A 21,844-nucleotide genomic window follows, 5' to 3' on the forward strand; every position below is an offset into this window, starting at 1 on the left:
GTCAGGGTGGCCTCCAGCGCCGCGTCTGAGAGGTGCCAAAACACTGGGCCTGGCTGAGTGTACACCTTCACACAAGGTCTGAAAACATGCCTTGAAAAGAAGCCAGTCAAGCATTGCTGGCAGCAGAATGTTCCCCCAAACCTCTCCACGAGGGAGGGGGAGGGAGAGGTGACTCCTGCAGTCAGCACCCCCAGCAAGGAAGAGACACAGTTGCCCTTCCCTCAAAGACTTCAGTTGGTTTAAAGGTCTCACGGATCAGGTAAGACAACCCACTGCAACTCCCTATTTTTTCGTCCCATCCATAACCTTTTCTTTCCTTCTCCTGCTGCTACACCACGGGGGTGGATAGGGAGGAGAGCGATGCGTGCGTGGGGCCCGGGTAGCGCGGTAGCGGGGACACTCCCCTCAGCCACCATTGCTCGCCGGCCGCCCGCGGCGAGGTCCCGCTCCCCCCTCCGCCTGTCTCCGGGCCGCCGTATGGAGGACGGGGAGCGGGTGGGTGGGGAAGCCCGAGCGCCCGGCGGCGGGAGTCGCTCGCCTCTGCCGGCGCAGGGGGCGGCTCGGCTCGGCTCGCAGCCCCGCCTGCGCGGCGCCGCAGGGGTTAAGCGCCCTCGTTCCCGGCGGGATCGCTGCCGGCGGGGAGCGGGTTAAGCGCCTGGCGGCGGCGGCTCCGCCACTCGGCTCCGCACCGCGCTCCGCGCCGGAGCCGATACAGCGGGAAGATGGCGACGGAGGGAGCGAGCGGCGAGCCGGGCTCTGGCGGGCGGGAGGACTCGGCGGCCACGGCAGCGGTAATCGGCCTGGCGGGAGAGGGGGGTGCGATCCAGCCGCGGCGAGGAGGGTTTCCCCATGGGGTTGGGACGAAGCGGTGCCTGGAGACCTGCCTCCGCCGCTCCGTCCCTCCGCCCTCCTTGTCCCCCGGGGCGGGACGGGGTTCGCTGTGGGACCCACCGCCGCCGAGCACCGTCCTGCCCCGGGCAAGAACTGGGAGAGGCGCGGGGTCTTCCTCCCTGCGGCTCTCCCTCTTCCCTCAGCGGGGGCGGTGGGTTCTCGCCCCCATTGTTCCTTCCCGCTGCTCCGGCTCGGGGAACGGCGTGCGGCGCCCGTGAGGGGCATGGAGGGGGCTCTGCTCCCCGTCTCGCCTCTCCCGCACCCACCGCCCCTTTTCCGCTGCTTCGCACAGCGAGGGGCTGCGCCCCGGCTCTCCCGGAGGGCTGAGGTGCTGACAGCGGCTGGGGCGGCGGGACCTGTCAGACCGGGGCGGGGGGAAATGTTGCTCTTTAATCCTTTGCCGGGCCCGCAAGGCGCTTGGCTTTCGCCTGCCTCTCGTGAGGCGTTTTCGGCGCAGAGGCACCGTCCTTTCCCCCCGCCCCAAGTCCCCGTCCCGAGCGTAGGGTGTGCGGAGACGTTTTGGCTCCCAGGGGCAGGATCTGGCTCCCCGCTTAAAATACCCTCAAAAGCCGAGCAGAACGCCCTCCCTGCCGGCGTGTCCTCCCTGCGGTGGGTGAGACGGCTGGGAGGGAGGCGGAGGGACGCGGTGCGGTGCCAGCCGATGGTTAAAGCGGTGTCCGGGGGAGGCTGCGCTCGCCTGGGCCAGCGCCGGGCTCCTCGCTCCGGCTCCACACGCCCCCAGGCAAGGCTGCAAGCCTCGTCTTCCCGGGCGGGCTGCACCTCTGCTGGGCCGCGGCTCCTCGGCCGTGCTCCGGCAGACCTCTGGCAGCCCGGCGGATCTCCCTCTCCCGCTGCATCCCAGAGCTGGCGTGGTCCAGCCTGTCTGGGGCTTCCCGGGCGAGCCAGCCCTAGGTACTCGGCTGGCCGACAGCCGCAGGTCCCGAGTCGGGCTGGAGCTGCTCGGTCTCGTAGCCACATGCGAAGTTCAGGGCAGTAAAACCGCGGTGGTGCCCGTTCTGGTTGGGATCGTTCCTGAAGGCGATGACTCCCGAAGCTAGGGGCACTAGTTTCTCTGAAATATAGGTTATTGCTAGCATTTTATTTGTTATTGTCTTGTTTACTTCCAAACATGCACTAGTTTTTATTTGAAACCTTGTTCCAGCTGTGTACATAATTGTCCTTGTGTGTCTTAAAATCTGCAGTGTTGTGGAAATTCAGTTTTCCTTTAAAAAAGCAAACCTTATGCAGTGCATATTTATAACATCGCTGTCTATTAAAACAACGATATAACGATAAAATTAATATTAAGGTAAGAATTACTAAAAACAAGCTTAAATACTTTAAAGCCCAGATGTTCATCAAAATTATTTCTACTAAATATTTTAGTATATTCATATTAATACTGCCTTAATTTTCAGTTTTAAAATATCAAACGAGTAGCCTGTAAGGAAGTAGCACTTCAATATTGCACTGTTAGGCAATGGAGTATAAGCCACTCATGCAATTTGGTGTTCTCGTTGTGAAAGGTAGGAGGGCTAGTTCTCCACTGCACACTCATTTTAAAATATGTCTTTAAAAGTGAAGAGATGCTAGGATGTAAACTGTGTGTTTCTCTCTAACAAAAATAATAGCTATACTTGAGCAATAACAGAATATTTTTAAATTATTGGTTTCCTTTTTAATTTGCCTTCAGTCATTAATTTTCCTTTTATGTTTTTTTTCCTTATCAGTATAAACATTTTATTGTTGATTAATTTTCTCTTGTACAGGAAAATAAAAAGAAAACCTCTGTGCAATGAATTTTTTTAAAAAAATACATTTATAAAACCTAAATAATTATTTTGAAGGGTTAGTATGAATAGCTTTTTCTTCTGTCTTTAAACTAGAGATACAGAATTATGAATTGGATCATCTGGCTTACTTTTTGGATGACCATAATCATTCCAATGACTATTTTATAAGTCACATTAAACTTCAACTTATAACAAAATATTGTTTTCAGTACAGTTTTTTGGCTTTTAGTTTTGTTCTGTTTTATATTTTTTTCTTTTAGTTCTCAGAATTCTGATTGCACAAATGGTGCTGTAAAAAGCTGTGAGCTTTTCTGAGCTTTTTCTGAAGAAACAGTATTTGAATTAGTAATGTGTTAATGTGTAAGTTTTATGCTGTAAGCAGAAGGTGTGTGACACAGGAATAGGGTTTCTTGATACTAAATACTGTTCTTGTGTCTTGATGCAGTATCAATAACATCACTGAAAAATAAAGAGTTTTCCTGCTTTTTTTAGAAGCACTGTAGAAAAGGGAGGGAAGTGCTTTACATTCACCAGGGAATTTGACTGGAAAAGCCTAGACTGTTCTATAGTGTGTTGCATTTAGGAGCAAAGCTGACAATCTTGTTATTCTGAGTTTCCTAGGATAAAGCACAGCATTTGGTGAGCCCATCACTTCTTTCCCACAGAATACTGGTATTTTTGTGGTGGTAAGGATGACAGGCAAAAATGGCAGGGGAGTGGTTCTGATCCTTTTTCATACCTGCTCAGCATGATTGCACTGAAGCCACTGAAATTGTGTTGATGCAACTTGGATAGAATTGAGAGAAAACATATGTGTGTGTTTTAAAACATCTTTGAAGGACTTCCATCTGCCTAATGTCTACCAATAATGATTATATAATAGCAAGAAATAATCCAATTTGACAGTCTTTTTGTTGAAACATTGAACATCAGCCTGCTGTGCAGGGAGGGTTGGCTTGTCACACACTTTAGCTTCAGTGTAGATTTAACAAAGCCTATGAAAATCCTGTTATATCAAACATGAAGTCTGTTGAAGTTATTCAGTAAAATTTTTGGGTTTGATTTTGCTTGACCAGTGATCAAAAGCATAAATGTTATTTTCTCCTCAAAGACAGTACCTTCTGCTGTCTGGAAAGCTGTACATATAGCAGATGTTGATAGAGTGGAATCTTCACTCCACTAGAGTGAGTAAGGATGTTGCACTGAGAATGGGCGCACACCCCAGAGGATCACTTTGGGTTGCTGTGGGTCATGTAACAGTACAAAAAAGTTACACTACATTAAAAACTATCAATATTTTTTAAAAGTATAAACTGAGAGAAATTCTGTGATACTTTGTGGTGACATTGTGAGGTATTTTACAGCTTGGTGTATTCACTATTTATTTATAGATCTGTAAGAATATTAGTAGAACTGCCATTCAGGTCAATATAGTGAAATGCTAAATTTTGGCTTCATCATATCAATTATATAAGCTGATTTAGATCAGTTGGAAAGATTCTTATCTGAAAACTACTGCAAGGAGTAGAAAATGAGACCATAGCCTTGAAAAGCAAAGACTATCTCTTACAAGAGATTACATCCTAGAAAATGGTCACTTACAAAAGGACCATTAGCAGCTCTGTTTTCATCTGAATACCAGTTTCAGTGCTGCATTATCATTCAGAGGAGTTATTTTCTTCTAGTCAGATGTGTGACGCCATTGTGTTTCAGCCTGTAGGTGACATGCAGAGACAGCACAGTTCTCTCTGTTCTAGTTCTGCTTCTCTGTGGTGAGAGATTGGTCGCGATCCATCTTGCAGTGATACTTCAAACCTCCTTTCTTCCTCTCCTCCCCCTTCTCCAAATTACAGCACTGCCTTTTCTATGCCTTCTACTCCTCAACCTGCAGCACATCTTCTCTTCCTGTGTTGTGAAGATGTTTGGGGATGAGAAAAGAAAGCCACTGAATGCAGTCCACTTTGTAAATGTTCTTTTCTCTTCCAAGTGTGGACTGTCACACTGTCTGTCATTAGAGGTGAAGTGCAGAGGTGAAAATTCTGAGCCAGATGTGTGAAAGTGACATGGGAGGTGTACAGCTGATGGATGCAGTTGTTTTCCCAACTGCTTTAACTTCATTTGTGTAAGCATTGTTTTGGCCTCAGAGGGGATATACCAAGATAGGAATAGAGATGGAAATTGGGACAGGAAGACAGTACTTTGCAGTCTGGTTGTGCACCTACTCCTACCCAAGAAAAGGAATAATTGATTTAAAACACCTGTATAATCCTTGGACATATAAACCAGAAGCTGCCAAGTAGGCTTAGGGACGATGTACTGGTATGTACAAGTGATATATGAGTTAAAGCTTTCTTGGGCATTGTGTTTTGGTTCTCTCATAGCACAAAGTAAGGTGTAAAATTCTGGAAAAGAGATGTAGGTACACACTGTTGAAGCTCTGTCTGTATTTAATAATTTACTAATTGTCTTACAAGTGACTTATTTGAAAGCAACTTGCTGAACAGAAATTGCCCATTAAATCTAAGAATTTAAACATTATTATAGAATATTTGTGGGCCTCAGTCTTTATAGAAGCCTAACTTGCACTGAACTAAAAAATGGCGAAGTATCTTTGTGGCTTTTAATAGATTGCAGAAATGTTTTAACAGCTGTGACAATATCTCTGTATATATAAAGGTCAGTGTCCAAGTAATTTTGTAGGGGTTGGGGGCTGGATGTTTGGGGCTTTTTGGTTGTTGTTTCAAAAAAAATTTCCCAGCTCTGAGGTATATTTGTGGTTATTGCTGAAACTGTTAAAAGTTTTGCTGTTGGCTGAAGCCAAGAAAGCCCACAATAGCTAACCAAAACCTCCCCCACACTGTTTAAAGAAAACCTTCTGATAAACCCAGAAAGCTGGGGAGGTGTTCTTGAGGAGGGCAGAATAAGTGGGTAACTTCTTGTGGTGAACAATCCAATAAAAGTCATTGAGCTAATGGATGTTATAATTAAATGCACATACAGTACCCTCATGATCCCTTAGGTATGACTATGAAATTTTATGAGTCTTGAATGTTAACATCAGATGATATTCTCTTCAGCAAAAAATTCCATATTAGTTGGGGAACAAATTCAATGACATTGCTTTTCCTTGAAAGATATTTGTCTGCTTTCATATCTGTTTCTGTTGCTAAGAAAATTTCCTAAAGGTTATATCTTCTGAAGTTCATCTTGGATGTGGTGGGAAATGGACATGTATTTTTGCATCAGATAATTTCTGGTGAAGCAGGGAATCACAGATTCTTACCCTAGTTTCAGACTAAAGAACAAACCTTCCATAGGCAAAGCAATAAACTGTGGTTTTCCCTGAAGTATTCATGAATACTATGTGGATATTATAACCACTGCTTTTAACAGTCTCTCTGTTTGCAGTTTTCTTTATTAGAAAAGGGCTATGATTCATTTAACCACATACCCACTTCCTTTTATAGTTGGTGGGGTGAAGTAAGTGGCTAGAAGGAATAACCTGTTTTAGAAACAGGTTTGTGAACTTCACTGCTTTTGAGTGAAGTGACTTAGCTGGCTTTTGAAGGTTTGGGTAGAGGTGTGAATTGGGTTCAAAACACTTAAATTTAGTCTATGTGTATGCACAATATTTAATGTGCTATTACAGTCAGTGGAGCCATGAGCAAATAGTTCTGCTGGTGGTTAGCTGAATAGCTTTTTTGTTTGTTTTACTGGACTGATTCTATTCCATTGAAAATAAAGGGACATCAGGTACCTGGCTTGCGTAGCTGGTACCATTAGGTACCTCACTTACATACAGACACACAACTCACACCTTTAGGTTTTCACCTTTAGTAGCCCATTTGTGATACTCTGGGGCATCCCAGCTGGACCTCTGCTACTAGTCCAGTTGGCATGGATGATTCTCCTAAGTTCTGTGTCAAATCTGCCTGTCCCAGAAAAGCTGTCTCTGATTCCTGGGACATTTCAAATCATAATAAGTCGTTCTCTACAGGAAACTAAAGAGAATTAGTGAGAATAGATATTTATACTCGATCAGATGAGTTGTACCTGGGAAACATACTTGGTGTTGTAAGACTTACAAGCCATGCTTGTGTTTCTCTGGTGCAGTTCTTTCACTGGTCTGGCAGATATGGGACCATCACTATAGTAGAAGTTTATTTTGTGTAGCCTAATAATTAATAGCAAACCTTTTTAATTTTTAGAACCTTTTCTGGAAGGTCTGCTATGTGAATCCTCAAGAAGATTCTGCTGTGTATTGATGAGAACTCAAGTTAAAAAATGTGATAAATGTAGATATGTACCTCTCCCTTCCCTTCTGAAAATACTTTTTTTTAAATATTTTTGACAGCTTTTCCCTGTGATTTCTTGTACACTATTTTTATACTTCCCCCCACCTCAGTCCTGCCCTTCCAGCCCTCAGTTATCCTCCACAGGTTTCTTCCCCAAGTCCTGGATTACCCAGCTCCATCTTTTAAAAAGCTTTCTGAGCAAGAAGGAGCTTGTTTCCTATGGTCATTTGTGATTAATTCACAGCTAATTTGTTTTTTGCCTGTGTTATGTTTAGGGAAAGTACTAAGTTGTGGCTTTTACACTTTACCTATCTCTTCCAGCTTCTGCTGAAGGCAGCAGAGTTTGTAACAGTTGCTGCGATAGCAGAATGAACAGCGCTTTTAGTTCCTGGGGTTGCCAGTACTATCCACTGGGCCATGTCAGCAAAACCAAAGTATTAGCACTACCAATCTCTCACCATTTTGGGTTTGTTTTGGTTTGGTTTGGTTTTTGGTGTTTGTGGGGCTTTGGTGGTTTTTGTTTGTTTGTTTTTTTGGTTTTGTTTCGTTTGGGTTTGCTTTTTTTTTTTCTTTTGAGAGAGTGGTGTGATGCATTTAGCTGTAAAGACTTTTACCATTTCTACTCTAAATTGCTTTGCACGTGAGAAAGACTCCATTCTTTTCCTGTGCCTCATGGTGACCTTCACATTTAATCTTCTTTCTATCTTGGAAAATGCCTTTCCAGTTTGATCACTGCTGTTCTGAGTAGTCCTTCTCTTGTTCAGAATTGATGGATTTTTCTTCCTTTTGGCTTGTCAGAGCTTATTTTGGTCTTTAGCAATGCTGTTGTCATTTTGCCTGTATGGTTTTGGTAATGCACATGCAGGTAGTTGGATGAGTTTTAGCTAATTAGCAGTTTGCTCCATTGTTGGTGCACTTGCTGCCAGGTAACACCCCTTACAAAACTGATCTGAAAGAATAATGTGGAGTTTGGAAACAGAGAGAACTGAAGTAGTGTTTTTCAGGTACTTTATTCTTATAGACCAAATAAACCAAACATTTTGAAATCTGAAAGAGGTAGAGGGAAAAGTTCTCTTGTGTTTTGGTTGTATATACAGAATATCTTCTAGGGCAACATACTCCCATATCTCTGTTATAAAACCAATACAATGGCTGGCTTGGTTACATAGTTGTTAAATTGATGGTTAAAGTTTTACAACCTGGCACTCTGCCACAAGTATTCTAGCAAAACCCCAGGTGACACGGAAGCCACAGCTACTAATGCAGTCTCTGTCTTCTTGAGATCTAAGACTGCTTCACTGGAAGATGTTAGGAGGATTATTTTTCTAGATCTAAGCAGCACTTTTTTCTGTGACTTGGCCAAACAGTGCTGCATCTGAATAAGAACTTGGGGCAAGCCTGCCATGACTGCCATCTTGATCCCCAGAAGATGGCATGGAATGTTTAAGAGGGAGGATAGTTTTATTTCATTGCATGCTTTATCTATTCAAGTCTTTAAGATGTTTTTACAACCGTGATTGAGAATATTTCAGATGTTTAAGCCATGTATTTTGGTCCAGTTGGGGTATGTTGCAGCTCCATGAGTGCTGATTCAGAGATTTGTATGGGGAGAAGATATGGTAGCATCTTCAGTGGCTGCCACTGACCCTCTTATCCTGTGTGAATGGATTCGATTTTGCTTATCCGTAGTGAACAAATTGAAGATGACATTAAAGTACTGGAAAAAAGTAGTCATTCCAATTTCAGAATTTGTCAAATAAAGTTGGGAGAACAAAAAGCCTCAGTGAGCATAAAATTATTGATAAATGAGAGCAGAAAAATGATGGTATTCTCTTTCATCCTAAAAAGCATTTTTCTATTTGTGTGTCTCTTCTGGTTGATTGTGGACAGTTTCATACTTCAAAATGAGAAGGCATCAGACAGAAGTACCTGACAATAAAGGTGGTGATTCTACACAAAATGTGCAGTTGTGCTGTGGAATGCTGTGGGTGCTAAAATTGCATAAAAATTCAAAGAACAAGGGGGCAGGTTCACAACAGATATGTCAGCTGAGGGCTGCTGTACACAAAATGACCATTTCTGGCTCAGAAGGTGAACAAGCTGAAAATTGCTGCAGGTTGAGAGAGTATTTCTGGAAGTATCATTATGGGCTTGTTTTGTTCTAGACTTGATTTCAAGGCATCCCTTATTGGCTGCTTTTGAGGACAAGATGCTTGGGTAAATGGGTTTTTAGCCTCATATGCTAGAGTCATTTAGATGTGAAATGGTTTTGCTAGTTCTTATTTTATGTTTTTAAAATTAAAAATATAAAAAATAATTTTAATATCTTGTTGGAATGTCTTTCTGTTAATGTTTTTTTATGTTTATTTGTGTCTAACCAGCAATTACCAGAGAGCACACTTAACTGCTAGTTTTTGCTGTCTTTTCTTATGTCCTAGTTCAAGGTATACACTTGAACAAAATTTATGTAATTGCTTAATCAGATGCTTAGTTAAAAATCTCATTACTGTATCACAATATGTTGAAGACTGTCTCTGGTTTGTTAAGAATGTTTTCACTTATGTCTCAGGAAAGACTGCAGAATTAGATGTTTCACCTGTCAGGGACAGTCTTTTGACAAAGATCCGCCTTTATATGTGTATTGTACTTTTGTAGATGTCCCTCTATTACTTGCTTTCTATTTTTATTTTCTATCCCTGCACTAGTTTTCCATCTGAAAAATGGGGACTTTATTCTCTATTATAAAAGAAGTTGTATGAAGATACCAATTCTATCCTTGAAGTATTAGGTTTTGTGAAGTGGTTCACAGAAGAAGGATGGTGGATAAGTGGTCCTTGTATCTGACTGAATTAAATTTAGTAATTAGAAGTGCCAAGTGTGAAAACTGCTGCAGCCAGTAAGGTAAAATCTACTCTACTGACACTAGATTACATGAGGAGCTGTAGAAGTTTAGTGACTTTTCATTTTATATGTGTCCTTAGATCAGTGAGCATTATATAGAATTGTGAGGAACACTGTGAGAGGCTGCTGCAGCCTATACTGGAAAAAAGCCTTCAGAGAAACCAGTTGTTTCTCTTGATTCATTAGTATGGAGAGTAAGAGCTATTTTTTTGATTGCAGGAATAGTTGACCCAGGCAGCAAAAATAGAAGATAACTGTTGCTCAGGCTAAAGTTCTGGTTAGAATGGATGGCCCCATCTTCAAAACAGTTATGCTTGAAAGAAATAGGGTGGCTGGACCATTTCTTATGAGGACAAACTGAGGGAATTTGTCAGCCTTCAGAAGAGAGGGCTGAGAGGGGACCTAATCCATGTTTATCAGTATCTGAAGGGAGGGTGCCAAGGGGATGGAGCCCTGGCTGTGCTGAGTGGTACAGAGCGGTTGTAGGAGAGGCAATGCAGAAACTGCTGCACAGGAAGTTCCACCTGAATATGAGGAACAACTTCCTTACTGTGCTAGTGACAGCACTGGAACAGGTTGCCCAGAGAGGTTGTGAAGTCTCTCTCACTGGAGATATTCAGGATCTGTCTGGACATAATCCTGTGCCGTGTGCTCTGGGATGGCCCTGCTTGTGCAGGGAGGTTGATCTGTGTTACTCACCTAAATGAGGAAACTCAAGCCAACATACATTGCATGTAAATAGCTAAAGCTCTGGCACACAGTTCTCACTAGCCATTTATGCACCTCTGCATATTTTAACTGCAAAGTAAAAGTGTAACACAGTAATACTAACATAGATCCAGCTTTTGGGTATTTTAGTTCTATGGCCTTCTAGCCTGAGGGAAGAGCTACTGTTCTGCCATACTCTAGCCTTGGAAAAAGTAGAAATGGTACTTGCCTTAATCTTTATTGGCTTTTTCTCTACTGAAGTTCCTGAGTAGCTGAATGTTAAGATTGTATGTGCTTTGGGTAAAATACACTATGTCCACATACATGGCTCACCTAATTTGGCAACAGATAACTTCATATAGAAGATAGCTGAGTGTTTGCTTTGCAGGGCTTTCTAGTAAACACGTCTACATCATAGCTAAGAGTCTAGTGTACCTTACAGGGAAGAAGAACATATTGAATATCCAATCTGGGCAGCTGTATCTAGCACATGGAATATTTTTTTTTTCTCTCCCTGAAAGTAATCCCCTTCTAAATTCATTAAGTGCCTACTTGTGTTAGCATTGTGGATGGTGAAAAACAGATTTGTATTAATGTTGTCTACCTTTGTGATTTTGTGAATATTATAACATTTTCCTCACCACACCTCCAAATCAAGACTTCCAGCTTTGTAGTATTCTCTCGTATAGTACTTATTCCTTTTCTCTTCATTCTTTTAGTTAGCCAATTCTACACTTTTTAGATAAAGACTTTATGCAGTACTTGAGATGTGGGTTTACCAGGGGTTTATATAGCAGTAAAAGGAGGTTGTTCACCTGTAAGTGAAGAATTATGTGCCAGCTTCCACATAATCCTTTTTCCAGATTATTGATTGAGAACTTGACTGTTCCTAGAGGTGCTTACCTGTTTCCATCTTGGAGAGTGGTTGTTACCCATGATGTTTGTTTCCTATCCATGAAGTGTCTTTTATTCCTATACATTTGGATAGGAGTTTCTGTATAATATTGGATACAGAACCTTGTCCTAAACTTCTGGAAAATTCAAATACATCAGTGTCCAGTGGATCCACTTTACCATGTGCCTGTTGACATTGTTGCAGATCTGTAGCAGTTTGTGAGGTGAATTTAGTTTTACAGAGACCGTGCTGATATTCCCAGTGTATGCTGAGTGTATGTGCTCAATGATTTTATTGATCAGCATAAACTCATTCTCCTGTCTTGCTCAGGGTGGCAGTCAGACCTACACAGTTCTTAGTAACTGTGGAGTGGAAAGACACTGCTGCAAAGAATGTTAGTGCCTCTTAAATCGGAACTGTTCCCTCCAGCCAAACAAATGGGACTGCAAATAAAGCATGCACATAAGACTTCATGTCTTTTCACAGATTGTCTTTCAGAAGTTCACTTTCAGCCCAGTGTGTGGTGGTAATTTGGTAGCTGTTTGCACAGGTGCCTTCGGTGCGTCATGGTTAAGATCCTTTCCCCCTCTCTTGCCTTCCTCCCTGTAGTGCAGTTTCACATCTGTTCAGTTGTTTCAGCCTCTGTGAAGCTGCACAAGGGAACAAAGTCACAAAGTTAGCTGCTTTGCCATTTCACCTTTATCATTCACAAGACATTGCAGGACTGATCCCTTGCAACAATTTGAAACAATATAATATGTGAGGGCTTTAATTTCTTCACTTAATATAATCAGACTATCTGCTATTAATTTTTACTTTATATAGTACAAATAAAAATACCAACTTTTAACAACTGTAGATGAATGCTGACTCATCTGTGTTTCAAAAGAACAATAACTATTGTAGTCAGTGTGCTCATCAGTGTTTTGTTTCTTACAGGCAGGAGAGTTTGATGTGGATAACCTGAGCAAGCCAGAACTGCGAATGCTTTTGAGTGTAATGGAAGGAGAGCTAGAAGCACGAGACCTCGTGATCGAAGCCTTGCGGGTAAGTTAAAGTTGTGATTTGCTTTTAGGCTTTTTTTGAAATTCTCTTTTGCCACTTCCTTTATACTGTACATACAATATTGTTAGCGGAGGAGTAAATTGTCATTTTTAAAGTTTTGGTTGACTAAATCTCAGTAATCCCAACATATGTTCTTGTTTAGTTGTAGCCATTTGGTAATTCTAGGTAATTTTGGTCTAAAACACCAACAAAATTTCAAACAAATAAGTGAAAAATCTGTGGTATTGCTTGCTCTTTAAATTACTTTATATTCTAAAGATTGTTATTTGTGAAAGGAAGGAATAACTTCAAAGAAAAATTCAGTCCATTTGTAATTTGTTCTGATGGGCTATACTCAGTCATACACTCTATTCAGTGCTTTCATTTTCAGTGATATGGAAGTAGGGACAAAAATCAGGTGATCATATCCATTTAGGGAAATATTTTTGTGGCTTTTTTGCTTGTTTGCCTTTTTAAATAAAAGGTGACATGTAAGATAGATGCTCTTAACAGCACTTGCAAGTATTTGGTTAGATTTTTACTGTTAGGCACATGTGAAGGTTAGTTTTCTGCTTCAGAAGATTGCAATCTGCAAGGCAGCTTAGTTTATTGGAAATGTGCATACATAACTACTTTAATTAAAATATGATTTTTTAAATGACCATGTTGATTTTAATGTTGATATGAAACAAAATAAAATTTAACAGAGCTGCCAAACAAACTGCAGGTTTGGGTGAAAAACAGTATTCTACAGTTTAAAAATATTTATAACTTGAATAAGGGGAATTGTACTGCTCAAGGTTTTAAAAGTATTGTAAAGCAAAACCTTAATGTAATAAAATACATCTAGTGCTAATTTTTAGTAGTGTGTATAATGATTATCAAGTAGTGGGGGAACATTTTCCACTTGAAGTGTCACAGTAACAATTGTAAACGCATTTTTATTCAGTTTTAAGTTGTTTTGTGATGTCTTCAGATGACCTGTTGCAAATGGAGCTTTAAAGTAGCTGTCATTGATGTACATGAATTAATAACTGAAGGCTTTATAGGTATAAATCTCTCATAAAATGTAATGATAATTTTGTAATGACAATAAAACTCTAGGAGCAATATTTTTCTGGAGTATTACTGCACTTTGAAGTTATTTTGGTTTTGGCCTTCAGTTATATGCATATGTTGAAATGTACTGCCTTTTCATCTAGCTGCTTCACAATTTCACAGCTCATTTTCCTGGACTAGGAATTTTATTTTCCCTGTCTGCCAGGGAAGTTTTGTAAAAGTGAAAATTGTGTGCCCAGCATATCCAGAATCTCTTTTTTTTTCTCTCTCTTCTAACTTTGAAGGAATGCAAATAGAATATTCAGTCCATTTTTTATAGTAAATAGTCATGAACAAGCTACTACACTGCATATAAAAAAGTATATATTGACATGGAGAAATAGAGAAAAAATAGAGATCAAAATAGAGAAAAAAGGGGGGAAAATGCAGTAAACATTTAATTATAGTAAACATTAAATATTCAGCATAGTGCAGTCCTAGGAGAAAGAAGTCTATATCAAATTCAGATGCACCTGGTGAAATGGCTAGTATGTATACAGTGGGTTTTGATGATTAACATAGATAAATATGAAAAGTAGTTCAGTTTCACATAGGGTATTTAAATGTTGAAAGTTGGGGGGGGGTGGGATATTTTTGTTTGATTGTTTTTTGGGTTTTTTTTTTCTCCTGTATCTCAATTTCTTCTTTCTGTAAACAAACTCTGTGTGTAACTCAAATCTTCCTGGCAGCTTGCCTGGTTAGCAGTGCTAGTACTGGGAAACTTGGAAGCCATACCTGCTGAAGAACTGTAGGCTGGCATGTTGTAGTATGATAGTTTTGGATCTTCTGGCTTCTTAGCTGGGAAGCCACAAGTCAGCAGTGTTAGCAGCTGGATTCTCCAAGCAGCACACTATAAAATAAACAACTAGCTAGCCAAATATAAAAGTGTATAACAAGAAAATTCCAGTGGAATCTTGTCAGATTTGTACTTTGATTTGCTGCAACAAACAGGTATACAGAGTTTGCATATTTGTTTTCATATGAGGGAAAAGACTAACATTATTTGAACAAGAGATGATGGTCTGTTTCAAAATTAATAGAAGTTTGTAAGTGTGTTTTTGTGTGTTAGAGGAGTTGGCTTGTTGTGGGGTTTCTGTAATCCTACTAGTAGTTGAGGGCTGTTTCAAAGCCCAGTTTCTATGATAGATCAGAGCTTGATAATTTCCAACACTGTAGTAGAGAATGTGTAATTTTTCCTTTCCTCTTAAGTGAAAGGCCAGCAGTTTGAGATTATGTGAAGAAATCTTGTTAAATGAAATGGTCATCCTGGGGGCTGGGATGGGGAAGGAAGATAAGTTTAGTTAGTAAAGTGTTGATTTTTATTAAGGTAATGGGGTTTGTGCCACATGATAAATTAGAAAGAATCGAACCCAGTGTCATGTATAACAATTAACACTTTTTATTGTGCCTTTTATTCATCATGTGCTGTAGAGTTTTCATTGGATTTTATATAAATTTTAGATACCTTGAAGATCACTTTCGAAACAAAACCAAAATTTCAAGAGGAAATTGCTAAGAAATATGCAGATGTCATCTGTTTACTTCCACATTTCCACAATACATTGTTGTTTCTTTATAATATGCACAACTGATTGTTGTGTGAAATAGTTACAGTAATTATCAATCAGGGCAATTTAAATTGCTGGACAAGTTCAGCCCTGTGAAAACCAATAGACTTGAAAAAGTAGACCTTTGTGATGCTTAGAGTCAAATTTCCAGGTTTATTCTCCAAGTCATAAGTTAATTTACTATGGAGAAGAGCATCAGGATTCACCTCAAAGGATCTTTGTGGAAATCTTTCTCATTAGCTCTCTGATTTTGTATAACCACTACACCACCAATCACTAACATGATTTCTCTTTTTTTGAGTCTGTAATTTCTGTATTTTAGTAGCTTCATGATCATGGTTGTGCTGCAATTAAAATTAGATTCAGATTAACATTTAAATCATTGAAATTATTCCATTAATGAGAAATAACTTGCTGATTAATTGCTGTTGAGTGTCCATATAGTTAAAAATGGAGGGAGACTTAACTATAGCTGCTGCCTCCATCTGTCTCAATTATCCAAACAAACTGTCTGCCTGTAATAAGAGGATAATTTATTCCTAATGTGCAGGTAATGTGGCCATATAATCAAAGCACAGGTCTGGCCTCCCACAACTGTGATGTCAGATACTGCATTCATTTGTTGGGTTTTTTTTTTTCCCAGACAACAAGTGGTTGCTGTGGCGCTGTGATGTCAGATACAGCGTTCATTTGTTGGGGTTTTTTTTCCCAGACAAAAAGTGGTTGCTGTGGCTGTTTATTTTCTAGAGGATTTTTTTGAAGTGCATTGACCCTCATATGAGGAATCGATGTGGTAGTAATAGCTATCAAGAATAGAAATGTAAATGCTAAATACTGCTTTTTCTCACAAAGTTAAATCATTTGTAGGTTATTTTTGATTTAAATTTTAAAGGCCCATTCATTTGGAATTTCTATTTATTGTAAAAATACGTTTATTTGCTTACATAGATTTCATTAGGTGGTAAACCGTAAATTGAAAAAGTATGCTTGCTTCTATGGTATACAGTATTTAATGTGAACAAAAAAAAAGGCAAATTCTTACCATACTAGATTTTTTAATATATCACATTGTATGGATTTAGAAAAACTTTATTTGGTTGTTGAGAAAAATCACTATTGAATTTTAAAAAATGTCTAAAAGAACTGCCAATACCAACAGTGGATATATTTTTGGTTAATTAAATTTGACTGCAGTATCAGTGAGCTTTTTTCTGAGCTTAAGTGAGCTCCAAATCAACAGATTCTGTATATGTGCTGGCTGAGTCAGGCAGACAATATATGAATGGCAACATGAACTTGGTTGTAGGTGTTTCTTCAGTGTTGGAAAGCCCTACTGCATTTAATTTTTACTGTAACTTCCTAAGACATGAAGGCTTGTTTTCTGTGTATGTGTTTGTACCAACATCTGTTTAATTTTTCACCCAGTTTCTGAAAAATCTGACAAAATGCTAAGCATTTCAAAAATAGGTAGTGCCATAAAACCAGGCAGCTGAGTAATAAAACTATGAGACTTAAGACTTCTGGAATGGATTTTGGGGTTAGAAGGGAAGAAATCTGGGAGATACCAGGAAAAATGGAGTGAATCCTTGTAATTTAGTTGCTCTCAAATTGACTGATAGGGAGAAAAATTACACATATATTAAGTTTAATCTGTCAAAGGGAGCTACAAATACTATAAATTGTAGACACTTACCTGCAGTAATTGTTCTAAGCTGGGAATCTAAAATGTGAATTCAGATTTCTCCTATGCATATGAATCTTGTGAATCCAGAATGGAGTAACAGCACACAGAAGGTGGCTTTGGAGGTTGCTGGCAGGCAGTAAGGCAGCCTGTTTTGTAGCCAGGTGTCTTGGAAAAAATGGTAACTCTGTAGAAGGAGGAGCAGAAGATGTTAAACTGTGTGTAACAGAAAGTTATTGTTGTAGACAGTATGATGGCAGTTGTCGTCTTGGTGGCAGAAGTGAACCATGAAATAGAATTCAGATAATGCCTTATTTGCATTGTCATTTTTGGATATTGTAATTTCTTTGCATAAAATTAATTTGTAATAAATTTTTGGGAGCTAATTATCTGCAGATTGTCCTTGCTCATCTCTGCATATTATGTCTTTGCTTATCTGTTAATACTTTTGATTTATTGAATTTAATGATGGTTGTGTATCCACTGTCTCTTCTCTTAAATGTAGTTTGTCACTACCTGTCCAATGTGTCTGGTTATGCTTAGAATTTTTACTTTCCTAATAAGAGTTTAGTATACTTTTCTGGATGGGTCAGTCAAAAACTAATATTTCACTACTGCAAGCTAATTAAAATTGATTTCAAGGAAATTATGAAATATGGATAAACCTCAGATAAGTTATTGGATGAAATTATTTTTTATAGTATTTAGTTTGAAACTGTTTCGTTTGAAGCTGATTTCAAGTTTTAGAGTAATGAAGCATGTTCTTTGAACCTAATTGAAAAGGCATTGTTTATTACAGCCTTAATGTTCAGATTTTGATTGGCCCCTATTTGATCATGGTTTATATGTTCTGTTAGTTTATATTGTGTTATATTTACTTAAATTCATGTTTTGTAGTAGTAATTTTGTAAGTGTACACTTTGATATGAATGGAATCAAGTCTCACTTTTTCCAAAAGATGTTGGGCTTGTGACAGGAGCAATCCCTGGACTAAGTAACTTTGATGATCTGAGTGATCCTGCTATTTCGACACATATAAAGGCCACTTCTAGAATTTATTGACAAAATAAGTTTTCAGTCATGTTAAATCACTTCTTATGGTAGTTATTTGCTGTTTACCAAAGGGGGACATTGAGCTTTTCCTAAACCATCTTAAATAAGTCCTATACCTGTGTTGCTTCACTAGTCAGCTGAATACTGTTATTCCAGGCTCTTCTAAAGCTGGAGAACATAAGTATGAAACTATGAGGCTTGTTTTCTAGTGTGAAAACTCTGTGGCCTTGCATTGCAAACAGCCTTTTCACTCTTTATTCCAGCAGTGACTGTTAAATTGATCATAGTCTCCTTTTGTTTTTCACATATCTCAATATCTTTATTGTTGGCAGGCATGATCTTACCAATTTTCCTGACAGTATTCTGCTGATTTTTAATTTGGATAATTGTTTTGCTTTTCCCACTTGATTTCTCCTACCCTTGTTTGATCTTTCTGCATAATTCAACATAAACTAGTGGGTAGAGATTGATGCACACATTAACAACAATAATAAAATATTACAACATCATGTTAATCTGTTTCTCCAGTTCTGTGATCATTGTGAATTATACAAATGTGACTTATTTGAAATGTTTTATCTGTTTGCCATTATTACCCACATTGCTGACAATGAGAAATGTAACTGGGTCATCTGTTATCTGTGTTACATTACCCGAAATTTTCCATTTTTTAGTTCAGGGAACAGATTTTCCCTATGCCAATAAATGGTAAAGGTAGTTTCACTGATAGCAATGCTCAAGTGCAAATGAGTACATAACTTTTTCTCCTTGGTTTGTGTGTCTCTTCATGTTAGTGTTGCTGAACAAGAAATGTATAAGGTTTGTTCTTGGTTATTCCAAAAAAATATAGTAATTATCTGTAAAAAATAATTGTGATTAAGACAAGAGATTTGATTGCGATCCTTTTCAACGCCTTTGAAAATACACAGCTTCAGTTACCTTTGTTGTGCTTGGGTGTACATGTTCCCAGGCATTTCTCCCTCCCACTCCCTTTTGGTGCTGTTCTGACTGGTGGACAGGTCCACGTGCTGCTCTCACAGAGAGAGGCATAGGTTTTAGAAGCTCTGGCAGTGTAGTAATAATACTTACCACTAGGTCTCTTCCTACAGACAGAGTTCCATTTTTATTAATAAATGAAACATTTGAGAATATAGAGCAACAGTGATTATGGTGAATTAGCACTGAGGTAGCAAAGTAAAATTTTAGCTACATATTGTGGAGATATAAGCTGTTATGTGGAAACTGCTATTTTAAAACTGCTAACTGTAATGCTGTTAAAGGAGTTCCAGCTGAAAAATTGCTTTGAAGTTTTAACAAACAGCGTAAAATCCAGTGTTGTTTACTTTAAAATGTGCCTTTCTCTCAATCAAAATAATTTAGTAAAATGTGTTTGCTCATTCATGTTCTTCACTATGGATAGTATCAATAATTAAATTCTTCTTGGAGGTAATACTTATTGCTCTCACAATTTACCATCCAGTGAATATTAAAAATAATTTTAAAACACTGACATCTCATAATCTGTCTCAAATCTATAACGTGAATAGAAGAGACTACTTCACTTGAAAGGGGTATGAAAAATAATTATCTAGTCCAGCTGTCTGACCCACTTCAGTGCTGGCCAAAAAATAAAATGTGTTTTCAAGAGCATTGTCCAAATGCCTCTTGAACACTGACAGGCTTGGGGCATTGATGACCTCTGTAGGAAGCCTGTTCCATTGTTTAAACACCATCTTAGTAAAGAAATGCTTCATAATGTCCAGTCTTAGCCTCTCCTGGTGCAACTTTGAACCATTCCTGTGTATCCTCTGACTGGATTTCAGGGAGAGAGAGTAGCCCCTCCCTCTCCCCTTCCCATCCTGGGGAAGCTGTACAGAGGTTCTTCACCCAATGCATTCTGAACCTACTCATTCCATAAAGTGCTGGAGAACTTGTCCAGGGACAGTATCAAAAGCCTTACTAAAATCCAGGAAAACTACATCCACTGCCTTCCCTTCATCCATGAGGTAGTTGACTTTGCACAGAAGGATATGGAACTAGTTTAATAGCCCTTTCCCTTTGTGAAGCAATGATGACTCTGCCTGATGGTGGCTTTGTAAATACATAACTTGCATACTTTTTAATTAAAATACATAACGCATGGTAATAGTTTAATTGCCACGCAGTAATGTGGGATGGTATCTTAACTGAGATTTTGATAGCTTGAAAATATGAAGATCTCAATACTCAAATAGAAACACAAATTGATTTAGTAAAAGTTTTAGAGTTGTGTCTTTGGTATGCTCTGTTACTGAGCTGAAGAAGCTTTGTTTTTAACTGCTAAGCATGAAGGTTAAAGTGCTCTATTTTGGTTAGAGATGAAGTCAGATTTCCTTTAGCACTTCAGAAGAATTTCTGACAGATTCCATGCAAAGAATTATGAATTGATTTGCATGAATTTCAACTATAAATTTGAACATGCAAAAAAAGTCAAGATGACAAATGGTTATTTAAAGTAACCAGAGAGCTCAAGTCTCTTCTATCAGCTGACACTCATTATCAGTATGAAAATCTGTATTATTTTCAGAAATAAATGTCTGGGCGGTTAGATAATCAGAGCATCAAACAGTGATATTTCCTGACAAAATATTGGCCTATAATTTTCAAATGTTTAAACACCAGACAACAAAGCTGTCATAAAATAGGTCTAGTGTAGTCTTTTTATGGAATATCTAGATGGCTCTTCTCAATCAAAACCACATGTTGTTTCATGACTTGAACTTTTTCTTTTTCCTCATTTAGAAACCTAGTGCAAGGCTTGAATTTCACCTTTTACACTGTGTGAAGTGAAGAATATTTTATATTCACTGCGCTGGTTTTTTCTTATTGGGATTGATCTGTTAGTAACTAATCTTAGCCTTTTAATACGGCATTTTCCTTTTAAAATCTGCATCCTCAAAATAGTGAGTTTTCAGTACTCTAAGGGAGAAAATTGATAATGAAGAATTGGAAGCATATGTCTGTCTGTACTCTTCTTTTCGTGGAGGTTTTTGTCTAGTAACAGGGAGGAAAAGAAGGAGGTTGTGCTACTTATCAATATTGTGGTAATAATAATTGGTGCCATTGGATGATACTCTCCTTTATGGAGTTAGACCCCTAAGAAAAGGATATGGGTATTCACTGCGTGCACGGGTATTCACTGTCACTGTGCTGAAGAAAGGAATTTAGGCTGCAGTTAAAGCTGTAAGGAGAAATTGAGCATCACATGTTCATTGACAGAAATCATGCTGCAAGATAGTATTTCATCAGTCACTGATGTTTACTTTTCCATTTTTAATTTTTTCTATACAACTTTATATGGAAGTAGCATCTTATGATACTTTGACAACATTCATTTACGTCTGCATTTTAAAAAAGGCAACTAAAAAGACTAACAAAGCCCCCAAACTCAACTGTGTATGAAAATTGCTAGCATTCTTTAAAGACTCATTCTTAACTCATCATAGAAAGGCATGATATCCTCCAGTCTGATATTTTACAGGTGTATCTGAAAGTACTACTTTTATTGTGAGTATATACTCATTGATAATTCTCTTTTGCTTAATTGAATAGCTACAAAAAAATCACTTAAAGAAACTACATAATTTCACTGAAGATTTATGTGTTCTCTTTCAGACATCTTCCTTTTTTTAAAAAATCAGTTACTGTTTTAGTTTTATTTTGAATGAAGAACTCACCCTCATCTTTAACATAATGTATAAAATAAGCTTTTACTGCCTCCTCTTCTGTACTGGTTAGTTTTAGAAAACTTTTTATCACTCCCTAATTAATTTATCAAGAGAAAATATTAATATGAACCTATCAACATCTGTTGAAACAATTATTGTAAATGTAGAAAAGGAAATTAATCAGAACAACAAATGCTCTTGAAAGGAAGG

At 38.9% G+C, this 21,844-nt stretch overlaps 1 protein-coding gene across 1 annotated transcript in view; it reads left to right on the forward strand.

The window, feature by feature from the left end:
- Positions 1-429: 429 nt before the first annotated feature.
- The window catches only part of CTTNBP2 (cortactin binding protein 2), a 74,970-nt gene continuing 53,555 nt past the window's right edge, over positions 430-21,844 (forward strand). Inside the window, exons 1-2 of the mRNA XM_039726788.1 lie at positions 430-791; positions 12,423-12,530. Coding sequence (XP_039582722.1) covers positions 723-791; positions 12,423-12,530 — 177 coding nt within the window. The 5' untranslated portion in view covers positions 430-722. The remainder of the gene's footprint in view (positions 792-12,422; positions 12,531-21,844) is intronic.

Source organism: Passer montanus, unplaced genomic scaffold (genome assembly GCF_014805655.1).
Source record: "Passer montanus isolate IOZ18808 unplaced genomic scaffold, ASM1480565v1 scaffold6, whole genome shotgun sequence".
Lineage (NCBI taxonomy): Eukaryota > Metazoa > Chordata > Aves > Passeriformes > Passeridae > Passer > Passer montanus.